This window comes from Nicotiana tomentosiformis, chromosome 12 (genome assembly GCF_000390325.3).
Source record: "Nicotiana tomentosiformis chromosome 12, ASM39032v3, whole genome shotgun sequence".
NCBI classification, from domain to species: Eukaryota; Viridiplantae; Streptophyta; class Magnoliopsida; order Solanales; family Solanaceae; genus Nicotiana; species Nicotiana tomentosiformis.
In genome coordinates, this window is record NC_090823.1 from 64,267,340 (window position 1) to 64,289,320 (window position 21,981).

At 40.8% G+C, this 21,981-nt stretch overlaps 1 protein-coding gene across 1 annotated transcript; it reads left to right on the forward strand.

Moving 5' to 3' along the window:
* The first annotated feature begins 20,168 nt into the window (after positions 1-20,168).
* LOC138902767 (uncharacterized) lies at positions 20,169-20,552 on the forward strand. The gene has a single exon (XM_070190665.1). It carries the CDS (start codon positions 20,169-20,171, stop codon positions 20,550-20,552), a length of 384 nt encoding a protein of 127 aa, XP_070046766.1.
* Positions 20,553-21,981: the final 1,429 nt, after the last annotated feature.

Consider the following 21,981-nt stretch of genomic DNA (forward strand, 5'->3'; position numbering starts at 1 on the left):
TATCTCATATGTTTTCAGCAAGTAGTCTTTGTTGTAGTAAGCCGAGCAATACTTGTATATATCCATATGAAATTTTTGTATAACTGCCATTGCATGTGGACATGAAATATCATTTAGTTAAACCTTCCACAAGTGCAGTTTCTTTTATGTAGAGGCACCACATTTCTTGTTTTGCCATCAATTACTAAATGTAAGAATTCAGTTGATGGCAACACCTAATATAATTTTAATTAGTAAAAGTCATTAGTCGTGTGAAGTAATAATATTTTTAAATAATAATATGCATTTTTTTAGTAAAATTTCTAAGGTGCAGAAGTAATTACATTACATACGGTGTTTTTATGATTCTAAAAATGCATACTGTCATTGCTTGTGATGAGATAATATTATCTACCAACATTTTTTATATTTTTCGTCGATCATCATAAATGATTTCATGGCATTCTTCCGATTGGTGTATTTCTATTTTTGTATCAAGATCGTCATAAAGTCAAGCAAATTCCCAACTGGTAGGTCTCTTGCGTGCTTGTTTGCTGTATTTAGTGATTCTTCAATATTTGATGTCATGGCCATGGTTCTATTTGTCTTGGCATGTGCCCAAGACCATCTATCATATCCAATATTCATCAGGTATATTTTCACTCTACTATCAATAGTTTTTAACTCTGTCATTTGATGTTGAATTCTTCAACTGTGTATGCTCTTGCTAACGCAAAGTATACATCTTTAATTTGTTTTTGGATCTTCCTGAAGTTCGTCTTTATATTGTTCCACAGATGGAACATACATGTAGAGGGACTTTCGGATAAACAATTGAAGTTGCTCTCCATATACCGTCATGCCTATCTGATACAATACACACGCCCTCTCTTTGTCCAAAGGTTTTTCCGAACTACTCGAATAGCCACTCCCTCGATTCATCATTCTTCGAATCAACAATTGCATAGGTGAGGAGTAGAATTTGTCCTGTAAAACAAAATAAAAAAATATTAGTTACAAGATGAAAAATTAATATATCATTCCATATAGTAGTATAGTCAGAGTTAGGTACAGGTATATAGCAAAATAATTATATACTCGGTTGATATATTTATACACCATATTGGTATCATATGGTACAAAGGCTCTTTTTTGCTGCTTAATAGAATGTAATTAGATTGCATTTTTAAAATACTAAAGTGCATGAGTTATTCAATACTGATTCTGAAACTTTTTTTCTTATCCTTTACATCTTGCGCAGAAGCCGGGAGTACGGTCCCCCTGTATTTTGACTTTAAAAAACTTTCATCAACTACAATTATTGGCCTACAATAGATCCAACCTCTAATCGATGCATATATTACTATGAATGCATAAAAGAAGCCTCCCTCTACTTCAGCGTGTAGTCGTGTCACTGATCTTGAGTTAAGATATGTTGGTATTTTCTTGTATGACTCACTTGGTGTTCCTATCAATAATTGCATTGTTTTTTCTTTTGATCTCCGTGCTTTCATGTAGCTTAAGTCCATAACATATGATTTTTGGATGTCTTTTCTAGATATCTATTGGTGTATATATAGTTTTGGGGTCAAAAAGCATATCTTGTACTATTGCTGTTGTCACAACCCCAAACCACTAACCTACCGTGATGGCGCCTAACTCGCTTGCTAGGCAAACCAATCATAACAGAAATGTAATATAAATAATGAACTAACAAAAATAGCACACGTCTAATACCAATTAACATAAGCAATAGTGTCGATACATAACATATCCCCCAAAATTGATAAATATAGAGTCACAAGCTCTAAAATAAAAATGCAAGTCTAAATGCTAAATAACAATACTGTCTTAAATAAAGACAACAGTACAAAATAAAAAGAGATGCCAAGACTACCTCGTCTCTCGAATGACGAACTCAGCAATAAGTTTAAGCTATTGATGGCTTGCTCCAACACCTGGATCTGCACAATTAGGTACAGAGTGTAGTGTGAGTACAATCAACCTTATGTACTCAGTAAGTATCATAACTAACCTCAGCGAGGTAATAGAAGCAAGAATTATAAGTGATACTTGCTAATCACCTATACAGATCATAAATTCAACAAGCGAAGAACAATTATATGATCAAGTCAAGAAGAACCACCTTGGTGCACGTAATTAATTAACTTACTTTGCTCAGTCAAAAATCCAGCATATAAAGAAGATATGCAAATAAATCATATAGCAGTCAAGGAAGTTGCAAGTAAAGATGAAAGTCTTTCCTTAGAATTTTCATAACCGTACCAAACCATTGATCAGTTTTCCTCAATTCGCGTGTACACCATCAAGAAGAAATATGAGAAGGTGACCCTAGGGGGACAGATCCATATCCACGCGTTGCATAGACAACTCATGTGCTAATAATATTAGTATCTAGATCTACACGGACAACTCACATGTTGCACGGACAACTCACATGCTAATAATATCAACCGAATGGACAACTCACATGCCAATAATCATAATTCGTCGGGCATGGTCACAGGCTCAATATCACAATCCGCCCGGCATGGGCACAGGCTACCAGTCCAGATTCATATTACACAAAAAGCAGATATATAAGAATACAAGTACAGGATCAATGAACATCAAGTTTCATACTCCTAGACTGGTATAAATGACATGCTAAGGTATATGCATGTGCAAAGTGCGCTATCATAGCTCAACCCGACAAATACATCACGAAAGTAGCAATTTATCAGGTTCAATCAGGAGATTATCCTCTACATAACCTCAAACATGGTACGAATAGCTCACAAAAGGGGTTTTCTAGAAGAAATATCACAGCATGAAGCTTAACAATCAATTCAAGGCATATCATAGACTAAGCACCACCCCAAGTATAAATTAATACCCTGGTGTATGCACATGGACTCAACCCCACACATGTGCACCACCCATAGCACGTAGCTATCACAAATAACTCATGGAACTAGTGCCTCAATCAAGTTTAGATAAGATACTTACCACAAGCAAGCCAAATCAATCTTGTAATAAGCTCTTCCCGCATGAATCAACTTTTGGATGGCTCGAATCTAGCCAAAATAACTTAATATCATTAATAAAAGCCATAGAAAATAATTCCAAATGATAAAGCTAAGATCTTTAACCAAAATCAAAAAGTAAAACAAAAATTTCAACCCTGCCCACACCCCGAAACTAGATAAAGCTCACAAATTCCGAACACACATTCAGATAGTAGTCCAAATATATGTGTTTCACTCAATTCCAACCTCAAATCATTGAATCTTAATCTCCAAATTCATTGTCCAAAAACCACTAAATTCTACCTTTAATTCATGTAAATTAGGTGTAATAATCTATGGGTAATCACTATCTATCATCAAAATTAAGTAAAGATCATATATCCCTTCAATTGTGATGAAAAGCCCATCAAACATCGCCTTTAACTGAGCTCCACAATTCCAAAAATGAGAAAAAGTCCAAACCTTTCAATATAAGTATCATGTCCAGTAAAACCGCATCTGCGATCCACAGTGCCGCACCTACGATACTGCATCTTGCAAAAAATCCATCGCATATGCAGAAGTCACTTACTCGCCGACCAGCCGCTTCGGCGGACACCAAGCCGCATCTGCAGCTCCGCTTCTACGCATCTGCGATTGCGCATCTACGATTGCGCACCTGCGCACTATGGTCCACATCTGCAGACTTCTTCAGCGAGCCTCCTCTTTCGCATCTGCACTCAAACGGCCGCACCTGCGGCTCCTCATCTACGGCCAACCCCCCACCCCCAGATGCAAAACACTAGAAGTCTAGAATCTTCAGTAATGCACTCGAGTCCAAAATGATCTGAAATCAATCTAAAACACACCCAAGGCCCCCCGAGACCTCGTCCAATCACATCAATCAATCCCAATACATAACACGAACCTACTCGAGGCCTCAAATCACCCAACACAATGTCAAAATAACGATTTGCACCTCAATTCAAGCCTAAATAAGCTAATGGACTTCCAACTTCCAAAACCCATACAGAACCATATTGAATCAACTCGCAATGACCTCAAATTTTGCAAGAAATTTCCAAATGACAAAACGGTCCTATACCAACTCCTAAAACCACAATCCGAACCCGATATCAATAAAGTAAACTCTCGGTCAAACCTATCAACCTTCTAAACCTTCAACTTTCCACCTTTCGCCAATTTAAGCCAAAACAACCTAGGAACCTCCAAATCCAAATCCGGACATACGCGTAAATTCAAAATCACCATATGAAGCTTTAGGAACCATCAAAACATCGTTCTGGGGTTGTCTACATCAAATCAAACTCCAATCAACTCTCATAAATTAAGCTTCCAACCTTGAAACTAAGTGTCCCAATTCACTCCAAAAACCCTTGAAACCAAACCAACTACCTCGGCAAGTCACTAGCCATAATATGTAAAGCATCAAATAGGGGAAAAGGGGTAAAATCTCAAATCAACCGTCTGGGTCGTTACATTCTCCCCCTTAAACAAATGTTCGTCCTCGAATGGATCTAGAATCATACCTGGAGTTTCAAAAAAGTAAGGATATCTGCTCCACATCTCCTACTCAGTCTCCCAAGTCGACTCCTCGTCCGACTGACCAGTCCAGTGTACCTTCACTGATGTTATATTCTTCGACCTCAACTTTTGAACCTGCCTATACAAAATGGCCACCGGCTCCACATCATAAGTCAAATACCCATCTAATTGCATCGTTCTGAAGTTCAAATCATGTGACGGATCCCTATAATACTTCTGTAACATAGAAACATGAAACACTAGGTGAACACCTAATAGACTAGGTGGCAAGGCAAGTTTGTAGGCTACCTCTCCAACTCTCTCAAGCTCTTCAAAAGGACCAATGTACCTAGGGCTCAACTTGCATTCTTCTCGAACCTCATCACACCCTTCATGGGCGAAACACTGAGTAGAACCTTCTCACCCACCATATATGTAACATCACGAGCCTTCATGTCAGCATAACTCCTTTGCCTAGATTGTGTTTTACGAAGTCGCTCTTGAATCAACTTCATCTTCTCCAAAGCATCACAGACCAAATCAGTGCCCAATAATCTAGCCTCCCCACGCTCAAATCATCCAACCGGAGAATGATATCGCCACCCAAATAAGGCCTCATACAAAGCCATTTGGATACTCGACTGATAGCTGTTGTTGTAGGCGAACTCTACAAATGGAAGAAACTGATCCTATGAACCTCCGAAATCAATGACACAAGCAAGTAACATGTCCTCCAAAATCTAAATAGTGCGTTCAGACTGCTCGTCCGTTTGGAGATGAAATGTCGGACTCAAATCGACCTGTGTGCCCAACTCACGCTGCATTGCTCTCTAAAAATATGATGTAAAACTGCGTGCCTTGATCCAAGATAATAGACACGGTCACACCATGAAGGCAAACAATCTCCCGAATGTAAATCTGAGCCAACTGCTTCGAAGAGTATGTATTCATGACTGGAATGAAGTGTGCAGACTTGGTCAGTTTGTCCACAATGACCCACACTGCATCGAATCTCCTCAAGGTTCGTGGGAGCCAACTACAAAATCCATAGTGATACGCTCCAACTTTTACTCCATAATATCAAGCCTCCGAAGCAAACCACCGAGTCTATGATGCTCATACTTTACCTGCTAACAATTCAAACACCGAGAAACATACTCAACAATATCCTTCTTCATCCTCCGCCACTAATAGTGTTGCCTCAAATCATGGTACATCTTTGCGGCACCCGAAAATGGAATACAGCAAACTATGGGCCTTCTCAAGAATCAACTCTCGCAACCCATCCACATTTGAAAAACAGATTTGACCATATGTCATCAACACCCCATCATCACCAATAGTAACCTCCTTGGTATCACAGTGATGTATCCGCGTACCTCGGGACAAGCAAGTGGGGATCATCATACTAACATGCCTTGATGCGCTCAAACTATGACGACACTGATACAACATATACGAGAACTCTGCTAGACTCCAAAATATCCAACCTCATGAATTGATTGGCCAAAGCCTAAACATCTAATGCTAACAGTCTCTCCCCAACTGGAATATATGCAAGACTGCCCATGCTCTCAGCCTTCCTACTCAAAGTATTGGCCACCATATTAGCCTTCCTCAGATGATAAAGAATGATAATATCATAGTCCTTTAGTAACTCTAACTACCTCTGCTGCCTCAAGTTAAGATCCTTTTGCTTGAATAAGTGTTGGAGATTCCTGTGATTTGTGAACACCTCACAAGACACGCCGTAAAGATAATGCCTCCAAATCTAGAGCGTATGAACAATGGCTGCAAATGCCAAATTATGTACCAGGTAGTTCTTCTCATGGGGCTTCAACTAACATGAAGCATAAGCAATAACTCTACCCTCACGCATCAGCACACATCCAATGCCAATTCATGAAGCATCACAATAGACTGTACAAGAATCCTATCCCGATGGTAAAACCAGAACCGGAGCTGTAGTCAAGGCAGTCTTCAGCTTCTGTAAGCTCTCCTCGCACTCATCAGAACACTTGAATGGGGCAAGCTTCTACATCAATCTAGTCAATGGGGCTGTTATAAATGAAAACCCCTCCACAAAATGGCAATAATACCCAGCCAAACCAAGGAAACTCCGGATCTTATTATCAGAAGACAGTCTGGGCCAACTTTGAACTGCCTCAATCTTCTTCGAATCCACCTTAATCCCCTTACTATATACTATATGACCCAAGAATGGCATCGAATCAAGCCACAACTCACATGTGGAGAATTTAGCATATAGCTTCTCTCTCAAAGTCTGGAGCATAATCCTCAAGTGCTGCTCATGATCCTCCCAGCTAAGAATACACCAATATATCATCAGTGAAAACTATGATGAATGAATCAAGATAGGGATAAAATATATTGTTCGTCAAGTGCATGAAAGTTGTTGGGGCATTTGTCAACCTAAAAGACATCACCAGAAACTCATAGTGAACATAGAGGGTCCTAAAAGTTGTCTTCAGTATATCTGAAGCCTGAATCTTCAACTTATGATACCCCGATCTGAAATCAATCTTCGAGAATACCCTATCACCCTGAAGCTGATCAAATAAATCATCAATATGCGGTAGTGGGTACTTGTTCTTGACAGTAACCTTTTTCAACTGCATGTAGTCAATGCACATCCTCATAGAACCATATTTCTTCTTCACAAATAGTATCGGTGCACCCCAAGGTGACACACCAGGTCTGATGAAGCCCTTATCAAGCAACTTATGTAACTGTTTCTTCCATTTCTTCAACTCTACTGGCGCCATGCAATATGGTGGAATAGAGATGGATTGAGTGCCCGACACCAAGTGAATAGAAAAATCAATATCCATGTCGGGTGGCATGCCCGGCATGTCTGTAGGAAACATATCTGAAAACTCCCTCACCACTAGAACTGAATCAATCGTAGGAGTATCAGCACTAACATCTCCTATGAAGGCCAAATACGCCAAACACCCCTTCTCAACCATCCGCTGAGCCTTCAGAAAAGATGCCACTCTACTGGGAACATGATCCAAGAAACCTCTTCACTCTATCCTAGGCAATCCCAGCATCGCCAATGTCATAGTCTTAGCGTGACAATCAAGAATAGAGTGACACGATGACAACCAATTCATGCCCAAAATCACATCGAAATCGACCATACTGAGCAACAAGAGATAAGACCTAGTCTCACAACCCCTAATGTTAACCACACACGACCGATATACACGATCCACCATAATAGAATCACCCACCAGTGTAGGTACATGAACCATCATATCTAAAGAATCACGAGGCATATCCAAATAACGAGCAAAATAGGATGACACATAAGAGTAAGTGGAACCAGGGTCAAATAACACTGAAGCATCCATGTGGCACACTGAAATGATATATATGATCACAACGTCGAAAGCAACTGCCTATAGCCTGGCGGGAAATGCATAGCAATAGGCCTTACCACCGCCTAACCGACCTCTCCTTCTAGGGCAACCTCAAATTGACTAAACCTCGTCCCTAGCTGGTTGTGCGGGTTGTGTAGTTGTTGGTGCTGATATCATAGGCTGCATGCCCTGCTACAAAACTCTACTCAAAAGTCTGGGGCAATCCCCCTTAAGATGACTCAAGTGTCCATATTCAAAACAACCCCTCCTCTGACAAAGACTCTAACCCTGATAATCTGAATAACTTCCTATGGAACCCTGAGCAGATATAGCACAGTGAGAACTCTGTGCCAGCAGTGCATTGAATGATGATTGAATTGGGTGATCACTGTATGAACTATGGTTGACTGATGAACAACGAGTAACATGATGAGCTTTTTGAGTAGGCCTAAAAGGACAACCTCTGTTGTACTGTCACAGGCCTCCAGACGAGGCACCACTAAAACCACTTGAACCACGAGGCCTCTTGGCCTCCCGCTCCTCACGCTCAAGTCTGCAAACCTACTCCAAACGTCTAGCAATCTCAACCACCTGGTCAAACCTAGCATCCGTCTTGGCCTCTCGAGCCAAACTGTAATGTAAACCATAGTTGAGGCCATCAATGAACCTCCTGATCTTCTCCTTCTCTGTGGGTACCAACCATACTACATGACGTGCCAAATATGCAAATCGCATCTCGTATTGGATCATAGTCATACCCTCCTAGCGTAGCTGCTCCAACTCCCTACGCAATTTCTCTCTACAAGTCTGTGGAACAAACTTCAAGAGAACTGAGAACTCATGCCATGAAAGTGGTGTTGTGTCAGCTGGCTTGCCTGACTCATAAGTCTACCACCATCTATAGGCTATCCCCGTCAGCTAAAAAGTAATAAAGGCAACTTCACTTATGTCAACAATACCCGTTATGCGAACAATCTGATGATACCAATCTAGAAAACCCTGAGTATCCTCTAAATCTCCTCCACTAACTCAGGAGGATCATGTCACGCCCCAACCTCGAGGAGTGCGACCGGCACTTAACCGAGTAAACCCGGTCGAGCAAGCCTATTAGACCTTCCCTACCTAACTCATTCATGATCCAAAAAGAGGACGCGTTACCATCTGCTAAATAGGGGAGAGATCAGATATACATGCATAAACGTTGCTAGTCCATTTTTCATTAAATACATTATGCCATAGTTAAGTTTTCAAAATACAACTTAGTCCAGTGACCACTCCGATACCCGTACACGACCCACATAAACGTCTACGGAGCCTCTAATGATACAAAAGACCAACATGACAATGTCGGCAACAAGGCCCCGGCTATACCTCAAAATGTGAAAACTTCTACAAAAGAAGGACTACATGACCCCAGGAGGAAATAGGGGCTCATCAAGACTGTTGTGATGAGTGTGAGGGAAAGCACCAGTATCTGCGATCAGCGCTATCTGCGATGGAACCACCTACATCCATTCAAAGATGTAGCGTCCCTGGAAAAAAGGACGTTAGTACTGTCGAATAGTACTAGTATGTAAGGCAAACACCAATCTTAATAGAATGAAAAGTGAAATAAGCAGAAGTTAGTCATAATAATCAATAAGTGCTTCACAGAAATACACAGAAACTCCAACTAAGGATCACATAGTTTCCGATTCAATCTTTCCATCTTTTTAGGTTAATAATCTTTAGTACCTAATGCCACAACTCATAATGCCACCGTATTTTTACACAGAGTCCGGTCTCGGCCCGACCAGCTAAGCCATCTCAGGTGAGACATATCCATATCCACAATGTAAATCAAATAATTCCAACACAAATGCCACCATGTGTACAGCATGGCGTTCGATCTCGACCCGATCGGCTAAGCCATCTCACTTGAGACATAACCTATTTCCATTGTTCACTCAATTCACATTTTTTCCCATCTTTCGTTACATGGCACAAACAGCCTCATTTATTAAGTAGTTCTTGGCACTTGGGAACATTTTACAATACAAGTCTTTTCCCTTTTTATCCGTTCAAATAACATCATCATTCATGTCGATAAGTACCATCACATAAGGCATTGCACCTATAAGGGAAGGAACTTGGAAAATTATAATAACGTTCTCAAGTAGCGTGATGACATGGTAAACATCTAAAACAATTATGGAACGTGAATCTTTCAATCCAACACACTAAGGCAAACAATTCTAGTATGATCAAGTGGGAACTTACACCAATTATTCAGACACCAGGAGTACAATTCTAAGAAGAAGAGAGTTAGCCATACATACCTCAATTGCGCTTCTTTAGACTCTACAATTATCCAGAACCCTTAGCAACCTCAATCTATTTTAGCAATATACAAATTGAACCCGGAATTAGGAAAACATTCATGGTTCTAGCTCACTTTTTCCCCACACTCTTTATCACACATGCATGCAATATAAACTACCCTCATACCCATGAAGTATCACACTAGTACCCCATTATAGCTATGTTTGAAATTAAGATCTGGGGTGATGAAGTCTTACCTTTTTGGATGAAGAATTTGGTGCTCTACTTAAATATTTTCAAATCTTTAAGTGATGATTGAAGATCAATTAGATGAAAACTTAGGCCCTCCCTCTTGAACCCTCTCTCTCTCACTCTAGAAATATCAAAAAATGAGCTCAAAATAGACTAAAGGGGTGTTTAACGGAATGGAGGTCAAGTTTTAAATTAAGAAAAAGGGTGCCTCGACACAGGTCTGTGGTCGCATATGTGACCGCATAATGGTTATGTGGTCCGCAAAGTGACCGCAGAAATGGCCCTCAGGGGCCTAATCATTCGGCCCATATATGCAACCAGTATGCGGTCCACATACTTGTTCTGCAGTCGCATAATGCACCGCAGAACTCCCTCCGCAGAAACCCAAGAGGAATTATGCGACCAATATGCGGTCCACATAGTGATTATGCGGTCGCATAATCGACCGCAAAACTCACCTCAAATTGGCCAAACTTTCTGCTTCACGTTATGGCCATTATGCAGTCCATAGAGTGATTATGCGGCCGCAGAAATGCGTTCTTCTGTGAAATATTTTCCTCTACGTCCGTAGGGTACTGTTCAATCCAAAAAGTCCTAACCGCGGCTCGCAAGCTCGCCGTGAAGAATTTATACTATAATAACACAGGAATCTATCTTGGCACCACGAAACCCTAAGTTTTTGGTTAAAATTTGTATGGGGCCTTACAGATCAAGCCTCTTAAAATGCTCCAACCTTTTATGCTCCTCGTCAGTCATAGGTGGACCAACCTCGATCCTAGCAACAACAACTGGCTAAACTGATTACACACCTAGTGTTTGATAACCCTAAGCTAGCCGCTCCGGTGTACAGGTGGCGGGAGTTTGGGCTCCGGCCCAACCTGTGAGGTAACGAGTACAACTGGTACCATACCCGCCTGAGCCAAGCATGTGCACACGCTAAAGATCTGAGCCAAAGCCTCATTAAGACTAGGTATAATAATAAGTGCCACCAGTGTCTAAGCTAGTCCCACCGGCTCAACAGTATCTAGAGCCTGCTCCTCTACTGGAGCGACTGGTAGCTCCACAAGTGCTGCTCTACTTGTAGCGCGAGCCCCACCTCGGCCTCAACCTTGGCTCGACCTCTCACGGCCCTGCCTGGTGGTACCGGTGCCTGCCCGCCTAATCCGGCTGAATGTGTCCTTACCATGAGGGAGAGAATTGAAGAGTAAAGGTTCAAACTTCAGAAATAACAAATCCACACGATAAGAATGCAAGAAATTGAAGTTTTCCTAACAATTCGGTAGCCTCTTGAATATAAGTACAGATTTCTCCTTACCAATCCGCAAGACTGTACTAAACTTGCTCATGACCTGTTGGACCTATAAACCTAGGTCTCTGATACCAACTTGTCAGGATCCCAAACCACTAACTGGCCGTGATGGCGCCGAACTCACTTGCTAGGAAGGCCAAGCATAACAGAACCAAAATATAAATACTGAACTAACAGAAATAGCACAAGTCTAATGCCAATTAATATAAACAATAGTGTCGATACATAACATAACCCCCAAAACTGGTAAATACATAGTCATGAGATATAATACGGAAATACAAGTTTGAAATGCTAAAAAATAATACTGTCTGAAATAAAGACAACAATACAAAATGAAAAGAGACATCAAGAATGCGGTCAAGCCAACTCTACCTGGTCTCTTGGATGACATACTTAGCAATAAGTCTCAGCTACTGATGGCTCGGTCCAACATCTTGGTCTACATAATTAAGTGTAGAGTGTAGGATAAGTACAATCGACCACATGTAATCATCAAGTATGACAACTAATCTCGGCGAGATAATGGAGGCAAGAATTGTAAACGATACTCGTTATTCACATGTACAGTTCATAAATCTAACAAGTACAAAACAGTAATATGATCAAGTCAGGAATCACAGAAAGAACTACCTTGGTGCGCATAATTACTTAACGTACTCCGCTCAGTCAAAAATCTAGCATATAAAGAAGATATGCAAATAAAGTAGATAGTACTCAAGGAAGTTGCAAGTAAAGATGCAATGCAACAACCAAATATAACACCGGCTAGCCTTTTCTCAGAATTTCCATAACCGTACAAAACCACTTATCAGTTTACTCAATCTGCGTGTACACCATCAAGAAGAAACATGATAAGGTGACCCTAGGGGATGGATCCATATCCATACGCTGCATGGAAAACTCACGTGCTAATAATATAAACCACACTAACAACTCATGTGCTGCACGGACAACTCACGTGCTGCATGGACAACTCATGTGCTAATAATATCAATCGTATAGACAAATCATGTGCCAATAACTACAATCCGCCCGACATGGTCACAGACTACCAGTCCAGATCCATATTACACAGAAAGTATATATATAAGAATACATGTACCTAATCAATGAATATCAAGTTTTATACTCCTGGACAGGTATAAGTGACATGCTAAGGTGTATGCATGTGCAAAGTGTGCTATCATAGCTCAATCCGGAAAATACATCACGAAAGTAGCAATTTATCAGGTTCAATCAGGAGATTAACCTCTATATAACCTCAAACATGGTACGAATAGCTCATAAAAGGGGTACTAATAGAAGAAACATTACAACATGAAGCTTAGCAATCAATTCAAGGCATACCATAGCCTAAGTAATACCCCAAGAATGAATAAATACCTTAGTGCATGCAAATGGACTCAACCCCGCATATGTGCGCCACCTATAGCACATAGTTATCACAAATAACTTAAGCAACTAGTGCCTCAACCAAGTTTAGGTAATATACTTACCTCAACCAAGCCAAATCAATCCTCTAATATGCTCTTCCCGCGTGAATCAACCTCCGGATGGCTCGAATCTAGCCAACCTCTGGATTGTCCTTATCGTTTTTCGGAAAGTTTATATGTGAAATTTTGAATAAAATGTAAATTTTGACTTAAAATGAGGTTTGAGTTTACCACGGTCAACTTGTTTGGTAAACAACTGGATCGCAGTTTTAACAATTTCGGTAGGTTTGTATGATATTTTTTGACTTGTACGCATGTTTGGTTGGGGTCCCGGGTGAGCCGAGGGCATTTCAGCGTATTATGTGAAGTTCTGCAAAAGTTGAGTTTCAAATTGAAAATCTTGTGGTTTGATGATCGATTCTTGATATTTGATGTTATTTTAATTATTTGAGATAGAGAACGAGTTTGTATGATGCTATTACACTTATGTAGGGATGACATATATGCAAGGTGACGAGTGTATATGCGTTGAGTTAAGCATGCAGGGCATGCTACTTAATTGCATGATTTCGTTCATACTATGCTTTCTTTTATGCTATGTTATTATTCATTCCGTGCTTTAATTGCTACTTGCATTTACTTGTTAATTTCATGCTTTCCTTCGTTACATGTCTTAATTTGCTATAAGTTTCCATGTACCCATGCCTTCATTTATTGACTGCCTTTACTTGCTTATCACTTTTATAATTTGTTAGTTAGTCGGTTTTACATTTCTGATGTCTTTACTTGTTTAATTGCCTTTCTTGCTTCCATTATGCTCTACTATGTATATTGAATTGTCTTTGAGATTTCATTGGTTTAGTTCCTTTTTTGCATTAAGTTGTGAGATATGTTGTAGTTGGTTGTAGTGTTGTATATATATAATATACATTTGGGGTTGGATTGCACGATGCAATAGTATTGATATGATATTTGGGATCGGTTTGCATGCCGTAATGATATTGATATTATATTTAGGATAGGGTTGCATGCCGCAACGGTATTAATATTATATATGGGATTAGGTTGCACGCCACAACGATAGTGGTGTGTGTGTATATATATATATATATATATATATATATATATATATATATATATATATATATATATATATATGTGTGTGTGTATGTGTGTGTGTGTGTGGATCGGGTTACGTGCTGCAACGAAGAAGTTATATTATAATTGTTCTTGGTTGTTGACTCTATTTCCGTATTATGTGGTAAAATTGAGTATAGATGATACTATGGGGCCCTCTGTTGTGCATTTCTTATTCCAGTTTTCATGTTAATTGTTGTTTCTCTATATTATTATTGTTTTCTACTTATACTCATACAGGTTTATAGTGAGTGCCTTGTCATAGCCTCGCCACAACATCGTCAAGGTTAGACTCGGTACTTACAGAGTACATGGGGTTGGTTGTACTCATACTACATTTCTGCACTTCTTGTGCAGATCCCGGTGTTGGTTCTACTGGCACTTAGAGGAGGTTTTCTCGGACTGTCATTATCAGGAGACTTGAGGTAGAGCTGCACGGCGTTCATAGACCCTGGAGTCCCCTTCTTATCTCTATAGTATTTATTTTATTTTGGACAGTTATATTTTATTTCAAACCTTGTTTGTAGTATTTTTAGTAGCTCATGCACTTGTGACAATAGTGTCTGCGTTTAGACTAGACTGTGTTAGTTTCAGGTTACTGTATTACAAAGCATTTTAGACTTATATTCTTAATCATTTTCTTTTAAATTGTTAAATTGAATAACTATTTAGCTAATAGTGGCTTTCCTAGCAAGTGGATATTAGGCGTCATCACGGCCCCATGGTTGGGATTTTGGGTCGTGACAAGTTGGTATTAGAGCTCTAGGTTTCCTAGGGTCTCATGAGTCATGAGCAAGCTTAGTAGAATCTTGAGGATTAGTATAGAGATGTCTGTACTTATATTCTAGAGGCTATAAGCCTTTAGGAAATTTCACTTCTTTCTTTCTCTATCGTGCGACTTTATTCTATCGCTGAGTTTGAATAAATCTTCTCTTAATCTCTCAGATGGTGAGGACACGTACAACATCCACTGTTGATCAGGAGCCGGAGCCCTAGGTTCCTATCGCTACCAGAGGTAGGGACCGGGGCTGGGGGCCAAGGTAGAGATTGAGGTAGAGGTAGAGCTCAGCCTAAAGCACGCGCAGCAGCACCTGTTGTCAAGCCTCGGAATGAGCAGGATGAGGAGATCCTCATTCTGACCGTGCTAGTAGGACCATCTCAAGTCCTAGAGGGGTGCATAGCTACCCTATTGCTTCAGGACGCCCTAGTCCGCCTGGTCGGTCTTTTGGAGAGTGTAACCCAGGCTGGTGTATTTTCTATAGTAGCAGCAGTGTCTTAGGCCACGGGAGGAGCCCAGACTCACGCCACTCACACTCCAAAGTAGATGGCTCACGGGTATCAGACCCTAACAATTCTACCAATTAGGGTAGCTCTGCCTATTGTTGTTACACAGTCTAGGGAGAGACTCACGATGTTAGCCAAGAGGCAGAAGAGATTGGACAAGTTCACTAAGTTGTTTCCCCCTCGCTTTGGTGAAACACCTTCTAAGGACAACGGGTCTAAGATTTTTTAGGACCCCGGGGATTTTTTAGACTGTTTCCATGAGATATTGTGCAACATAGGTATAATGGAGTCCAACAAATTTGACTTCACAGTGTTTCAGATGCATGGCTCTGCCAAGACATTGTGGCAGGTATATGTTCAGGGCATGCCAGCAGGTTCACCTCCTCTTACTTGGGCTCAGTTCTCAGTGTTGTTTCTAGAGAAGTTCATCCCCTTCACTCAGAGAGAGGACTTCCAAAGTCAGTTTGAGTGCCTTAAACAAGGTAGCATGACCGTCACCCAGTATGAGACTAAATTTGTGGATTTATCATGCCATGCAGCTATCCTGATCCCTACTGAGACGTAGAGGGTGCAAAGGTTTATAGATGGGCTCACATATGACATCAGGCTACAAATGGCCAGAGAGACCGAGGATGATATTTCTTTTACTCAAGTTGTGGAGATTTCTAGGCGGATCAAGAGGATTCATGGCCAGGGTAGAGAGGCAACATCTGATAAGAGGCCTCATCATTTTGGTAGTCTTAGTGGTGCCTCGTCTGGAGGCAGGGGTTCATTTGGTAGAGGCCATCCTATCAGGCCAGTTCAGTCAGCTTCAGGTATCACATGGTGCTACAGGAAGTCGCGGTTCTTATGGGTCTCATCCTGAGTAGTTAGCATTTAGTGCACCTTCAGCTCCTATCAGTTCACCACCGATTTAGAGCTATCACATTGATTATTCGGACTGTCAGGGTCAGTCCCAGATTCAGAACTCGCTTTAGCCTAGAAAGTGCTTTGAGTATGGAGGTATGGGTCACATTAGGAGGTGTTGTCCTAGATTCAGAGCAGCATGCCACAATAGGGTACTCGTGCAATAGTTCCGGCACCAGTTGCTCCACTACCCACTCAGACAAGTAGAGGTGGGTGTCAGGTAGCCCGAGGTAGAGGTCAGACAGCTAGAGGTGGAGGCCAGTCAGTGAGAGGTCATCGGATAGGTGGAGGTCTTGGGGCTCAGCCTCGTTGCTATGCATTTCTAGTTAGACCTAGGGCGGAGTCGTCTGATGTGGTTATCACATGTATTTTTTTAGTTTTTCATAGAGATGCATCAGTTTTATTTGATCCGGGTTCTACTTATTCGTATGTGTCATCCTATTTTGCTTCATATTTGGATATGTTTCATGATTCCTTTGATACTCCTATCTATGTGTCTACACCCGTTGGAGATTCTATTATGGTGGACCGTGTCTATTGCTCTTGTTTGCTCACTATTGGGAATACGGTACCGTGGTTGATCTTTTATTGTTGGATATGGTGGATTTTGAGGTTATTCTCGGTATGGATTGGTTGTCCCCATATCACGCTAACTTGGATTGTCACGCCAAGACTATGACGTTAGCTGATGGTAGGCTAGGAACTCATGTTTTAGCCATATTTTGCTCTCTAGTTACTGCACTTTATTCATTTTTTATCTTAAATGATGATGATTTGCACTTATTATGTATTTTATGCCTTGTAGGAGATGATTCCGAGCTAAGAAGATATTTGAAGCTAAATGGATGATTTGAAGCTTTGAAGTCTGAGTAGGAGCCCAAGGAATTAAACCAGGATCGTGTTCAAGGGCCGAGAATCAATTCGGGATGATAAAAAATGATAAAATCTAGAACTCTAAGAAAATTACACAATCATGCCGCATGGCGTGGCGCGGCAGTGTGGAGGTGGATGTGTGACAAAACTCAACTCTCTAAAAAGTCCCACTAGCACGTCGTGCTAGTGTTTTTGCTGTCCAATTTTTCCATTTCAGCTTGGAAAGCGTAGTTTTGTATGGGCCCGTTCTTACATGGTATAAATACACCAAAACATGATTTTTAGAGGACTTTTGACCTACAGAGGATTGGGAGAGCATTGGAGGCTTCAAGACATAAGATTTTATCTTCCTTCTACTAATTCAATACGCAAGTTTGGATTGTAACGTTGGATTAATGTTTCCTTATTCTTTGAACTTATTTTTGATGACTTCCTTCATGATTATGGAGTAGTTTACCTTAGAGTTTGACATGATTTGGTGACTTGATTTTTATCTAGGGATTTTATTATTGGTTCATTTCTTGAATTTGTTGGAAGAGCTTTAACTCTTGTTGTGATTTTATTCATTATCGTGTTTAATCGGAAGAGGAGCATAATATTGAATATTGTTACAACATATGCCTTAATTTAGTTTGGTACTTCTTTAAAGTAATGGAAAGAGCTTTGTGATCTACCGTTTGAATAAAGATTGAGAAATATTTGCGAGAAGTTTCTCTTAGACCATTCATACCAATAGATTCTTGCAAGTTTTACTACTCTACGCATTAGTTTATCTGGAGGGTTTAGGTTTAATTAAGAGAGGAATCAAAATTATAAGTATAAACTAATCACCTGTTGAATTCGTGAGAATCAATAGAACTTGTGAAATTTAACAGTGTCAAATCCAGGATAGCAGTCTTGCACCTGTCATATCAAGACCCTTATTTCTCATATTAATAACAAACCAACTCTTCTAATCTCCTATTCTTCGCAATCAATTGTTATTTGCTTTACTTTTAGGAGTTACTTGTAGTTCATAATCATTCCAAATCAAATTGTTGATAATCCTAAATAGCATTTAAGCTAGAAATTACTAGAGCATTGTTTAATCCAATACATGTGGAGAGGAAAATTTTACTATACTATCTTTGGCTAGCGAGCATTAATTTTCATGTTGTGCTTTGTGCTCGTCATTAGCCATGTCGGGGTTTCCTAGGTTGGAGTGGAGAGGGAGTCTTGGGCACTCCACTAGCAGGGTAGTCTCGTATTTGAAGGCTCAGCGTATGGTCGAGAAACGGCGCTTGGCGTATTTGGCTTATATCCGTGATTATAGTGTGGAGGTTACTTCCATGGATTTGGTTCTGGTGGTGAGTGAGTTTCTAGAGGTATTTCCTACAGATTTGTCGGGTATGCCACCCGATAAGGATATTGACTATTGCATTGACTTGGTTCCGGGCACTCAACCTAATTTTATTCCACCATACCATATGGCTCTAGTTGAATTGAAAGAATTGAAGGAGCAGTTGCAAGATTTGCTTGACAAGAGATTTATCAGACCTAGTGTCTCGACTTGGGGTGCACCAGTGTTATTTGTGAAGAAAAAGGACGGATCGATGAGGATATGCATAGAATATCAACAATTGAACAAGGTCACAATCAAGAGCAAGTATCTGTTGCAGAGGATTGATGACTTATTTGACCAGCTTTAGGGTCCCAAGTTGTTTTCCAAGATTGATTTGAGGTCGGGCTACCATTATGTGAATATTAGGGCATCGAATGTCCCTAAGACAGCTTTTCAGACTTGCTATGGTCATTTCGAGTTCTTGGCGATTTCATTTGTCTTGACTAATGCACCAGCAACCTTTATGGATTTGATGAATTGGGATTTCAAGCCTTATCTGAATTCCTTCGTGATTGTCTTCATTGATGATATTTTGGTTTACTCCCGCAGTCGAGAGGAGCATAAGTAGCACCTACGGATCGTACTTCAGACTTTGAAGGATCATCAGTTATATGCCATGTTCCAGAAGTATGAGTTCTGGTTAGATCCTAAGAAGATTGAGGTAGTTTAGAACTGGCCTAGACCTACTTCAACTACAGAGATTCTGAGCTTTTTGAGTTTGGCGGGTTATTATCGCCAGTTCGTGGAGGGGTTTTCATCCATCTCAGCCACATTGACCAAGTTGACCAGAAGGGTGCTCTTTTCATGGTCTGACGAGTGTGAGGTGAGCTTTCAGAAGCTCAAGACTGAATTGACTATAGCCCCAGTATTGGTGTTGCCTACCGGCTTAGGATCTTACACTATGTATTGTGATGCATTGAGTATTGGATTTAGTGTAGTATTAATGCAAGACGATAGGGTGATTGCCTACGCATCTCGTCAGTTGAAAGTTCATGAGAAGAATTACCTTGTGCATGAATTGGAGTTGGCATCCATTGTTCACGCGGTGAAGATCTGGAGGCATTATCTATATGGCATTCTATGTGAGGTCTATACCGACCATCGGAGTCTCCAACACCTGTTCAAGCAGAAGGACCTTAATTTGTGGCAGCGGAGATGGTTAGAGTTACTGAAAGACTATTATATCACCATATTATACCATCCGAGAAAGGACAATGTAGTGGCCGATGCATTGAGTAGGAAGGCAGAGAGCATGGGCAATTTGGCATATTTACCGGCAATGGAGAGGCAACTATCCATGGATGTTCAAGCTTTGGCCAACCGATTCATAAGATTGGATGTTTGGATCCTAGCCGGGTTCTCGCTTGGGTTATGGCACAGTCATCATCATTGGAGCGTATCAAGGATCGCCAGTTTAATGATCCTCACTTGTTGGTGTTGAAATACACGGTGCAACGGGGTGGTGCCAAGGAGGTTGTGATTGGAGATGATGGCGTGATGCGACTTCAGGACCGGATTTATGTTCCAAATGTTGATGGGTTGAGAGAGTTGATCCTTGAGGAGGCTCACAGTTCACGCTATTCCATTCACCCAGGTGTCACAAAGATGTACCGTGACTTGAAACATCACTATTGGTGGTGGAAGATGAAGAAAGATATAATCAGTCATGTCTATCGGTATTTGAATTCTCAACAGGTAAAGTACGAGCATCAGAAGCTGGGTAGGTTGACACAGAGATTTGAGATACCGGACTGAAAGTGGGAACGCATCACTATGGATTTTGAGGTAGGCTTACCATAGACCTTGAGGAAATATGATGCAGTTTGGGTTATTGGGGAACGGTTAACTAAGTCCGCAAACTTCATTCCAGTGATGACTTCTTATTCTTCAAAGTGGTTGGCTCAGATTTACATTCGGGAGATTATCCGCCTGCACGGCGTGCCCATTTCCATCATTTGTGACTGAGGAATGCAGTTCAAATCGCATTTTTGGAGAGTCGTGCAGCGTGAGTTGGGCATGTGGGTCGAGATGAGTACTATGTTTCATCCTCAGACGGATGGACAGTCCGAGCGCATTATTCAAATTTTGGAGGACATGTTGAGGGCATGCTTTATGGATTTCGGAGGTTAGTGGGATCAGTTTTTACCTCTAGTGGAGTTTTCCTACAACAACAACTATTAGTCAAGAATCTAGATGGCTCCGTATGAGGCCTTGAATGAGAGGCGATGTCGTCCGTCGATCGATTGGTTTGAGCCTGGTGAGGCTAGATTGTTGGGTACTGATTTGGTTCGTGATGCTTTGGAGAAGGTTAAGATGATTCAAAATCGACTTCATACAGCTCAGTCCAGATAAAAGAGTTATACGAACCGGAAGGTTCGAGAGGTGACTTATACGGAAAGTGTTAAGGTTCTTCTTAAAGTGTCGCCTATAAGGGCGTGATACGATTTGTGAAGAAGGGCAAGTTGAGCCCGAGGTTTAGTGGCATATTTGAGATTTTTGAGAGGGTTGGGGCGGTCGCTTATAGGCTTGCATTGTCTCTTAGCCTAGCAGGGTTACATTCGGTATTTTACATTTCCATGCTTCGGAAGTACCATGAAGATAGATCATATATATTAGACTTCAGGATGGTGTAGTTTGATGAGAATTTGACCCATGAGGAAGAGCCGATGGCTAATCTAGACCAGCAGGTTCGAAAGTTGAGATCTAAGAATTTTCCTTCTGTGAAAGTGCATTGGAGATTTCAGCCGATTGAGAAGGCTACGTGGGAGGCCGAGTCCGATATGAGGAGGAGATACTCATACCTTTTTACCAGTCCAGGTACATTTCTATGTCCGTTTGAGGACGAACGTTTCTTTTAGAGGTGGAGAATATGACAACCCGATAGGTCATTTTGAGTACTGGCTCCTTTTTCTATGTTCTGAGACCTCTCGTAGTCTTATTTGACGATTTATGTCTTGTGTGCATGGTCTGTGTCGTTCTCACAAAGTTAATATGTGAAATTTTGAAGAAAATGTGATTTTTGACTTAAAATGAGGTTTGAGTTGACCACGGTCAACGTTTTTGGTAAACAACCTCATATGGTATTTTGACGATTCTGGTAGGTTTATATAATATTTTTGGACTTGTATGCATATTTGGTTGGGGTCTTGGGTGACCCAAGGGCGTTTTGGCACATTATGTAAAA

Excerpts from the sequence above, each read along its gene's own strand:
- LOC138902767 (XM_070190665.1), top strand. The coding sequence starts at position 20,169 with ATGGCACAGTCATCATCATTGGAGCGTATCAAGGATCGCCAGTTTAAT.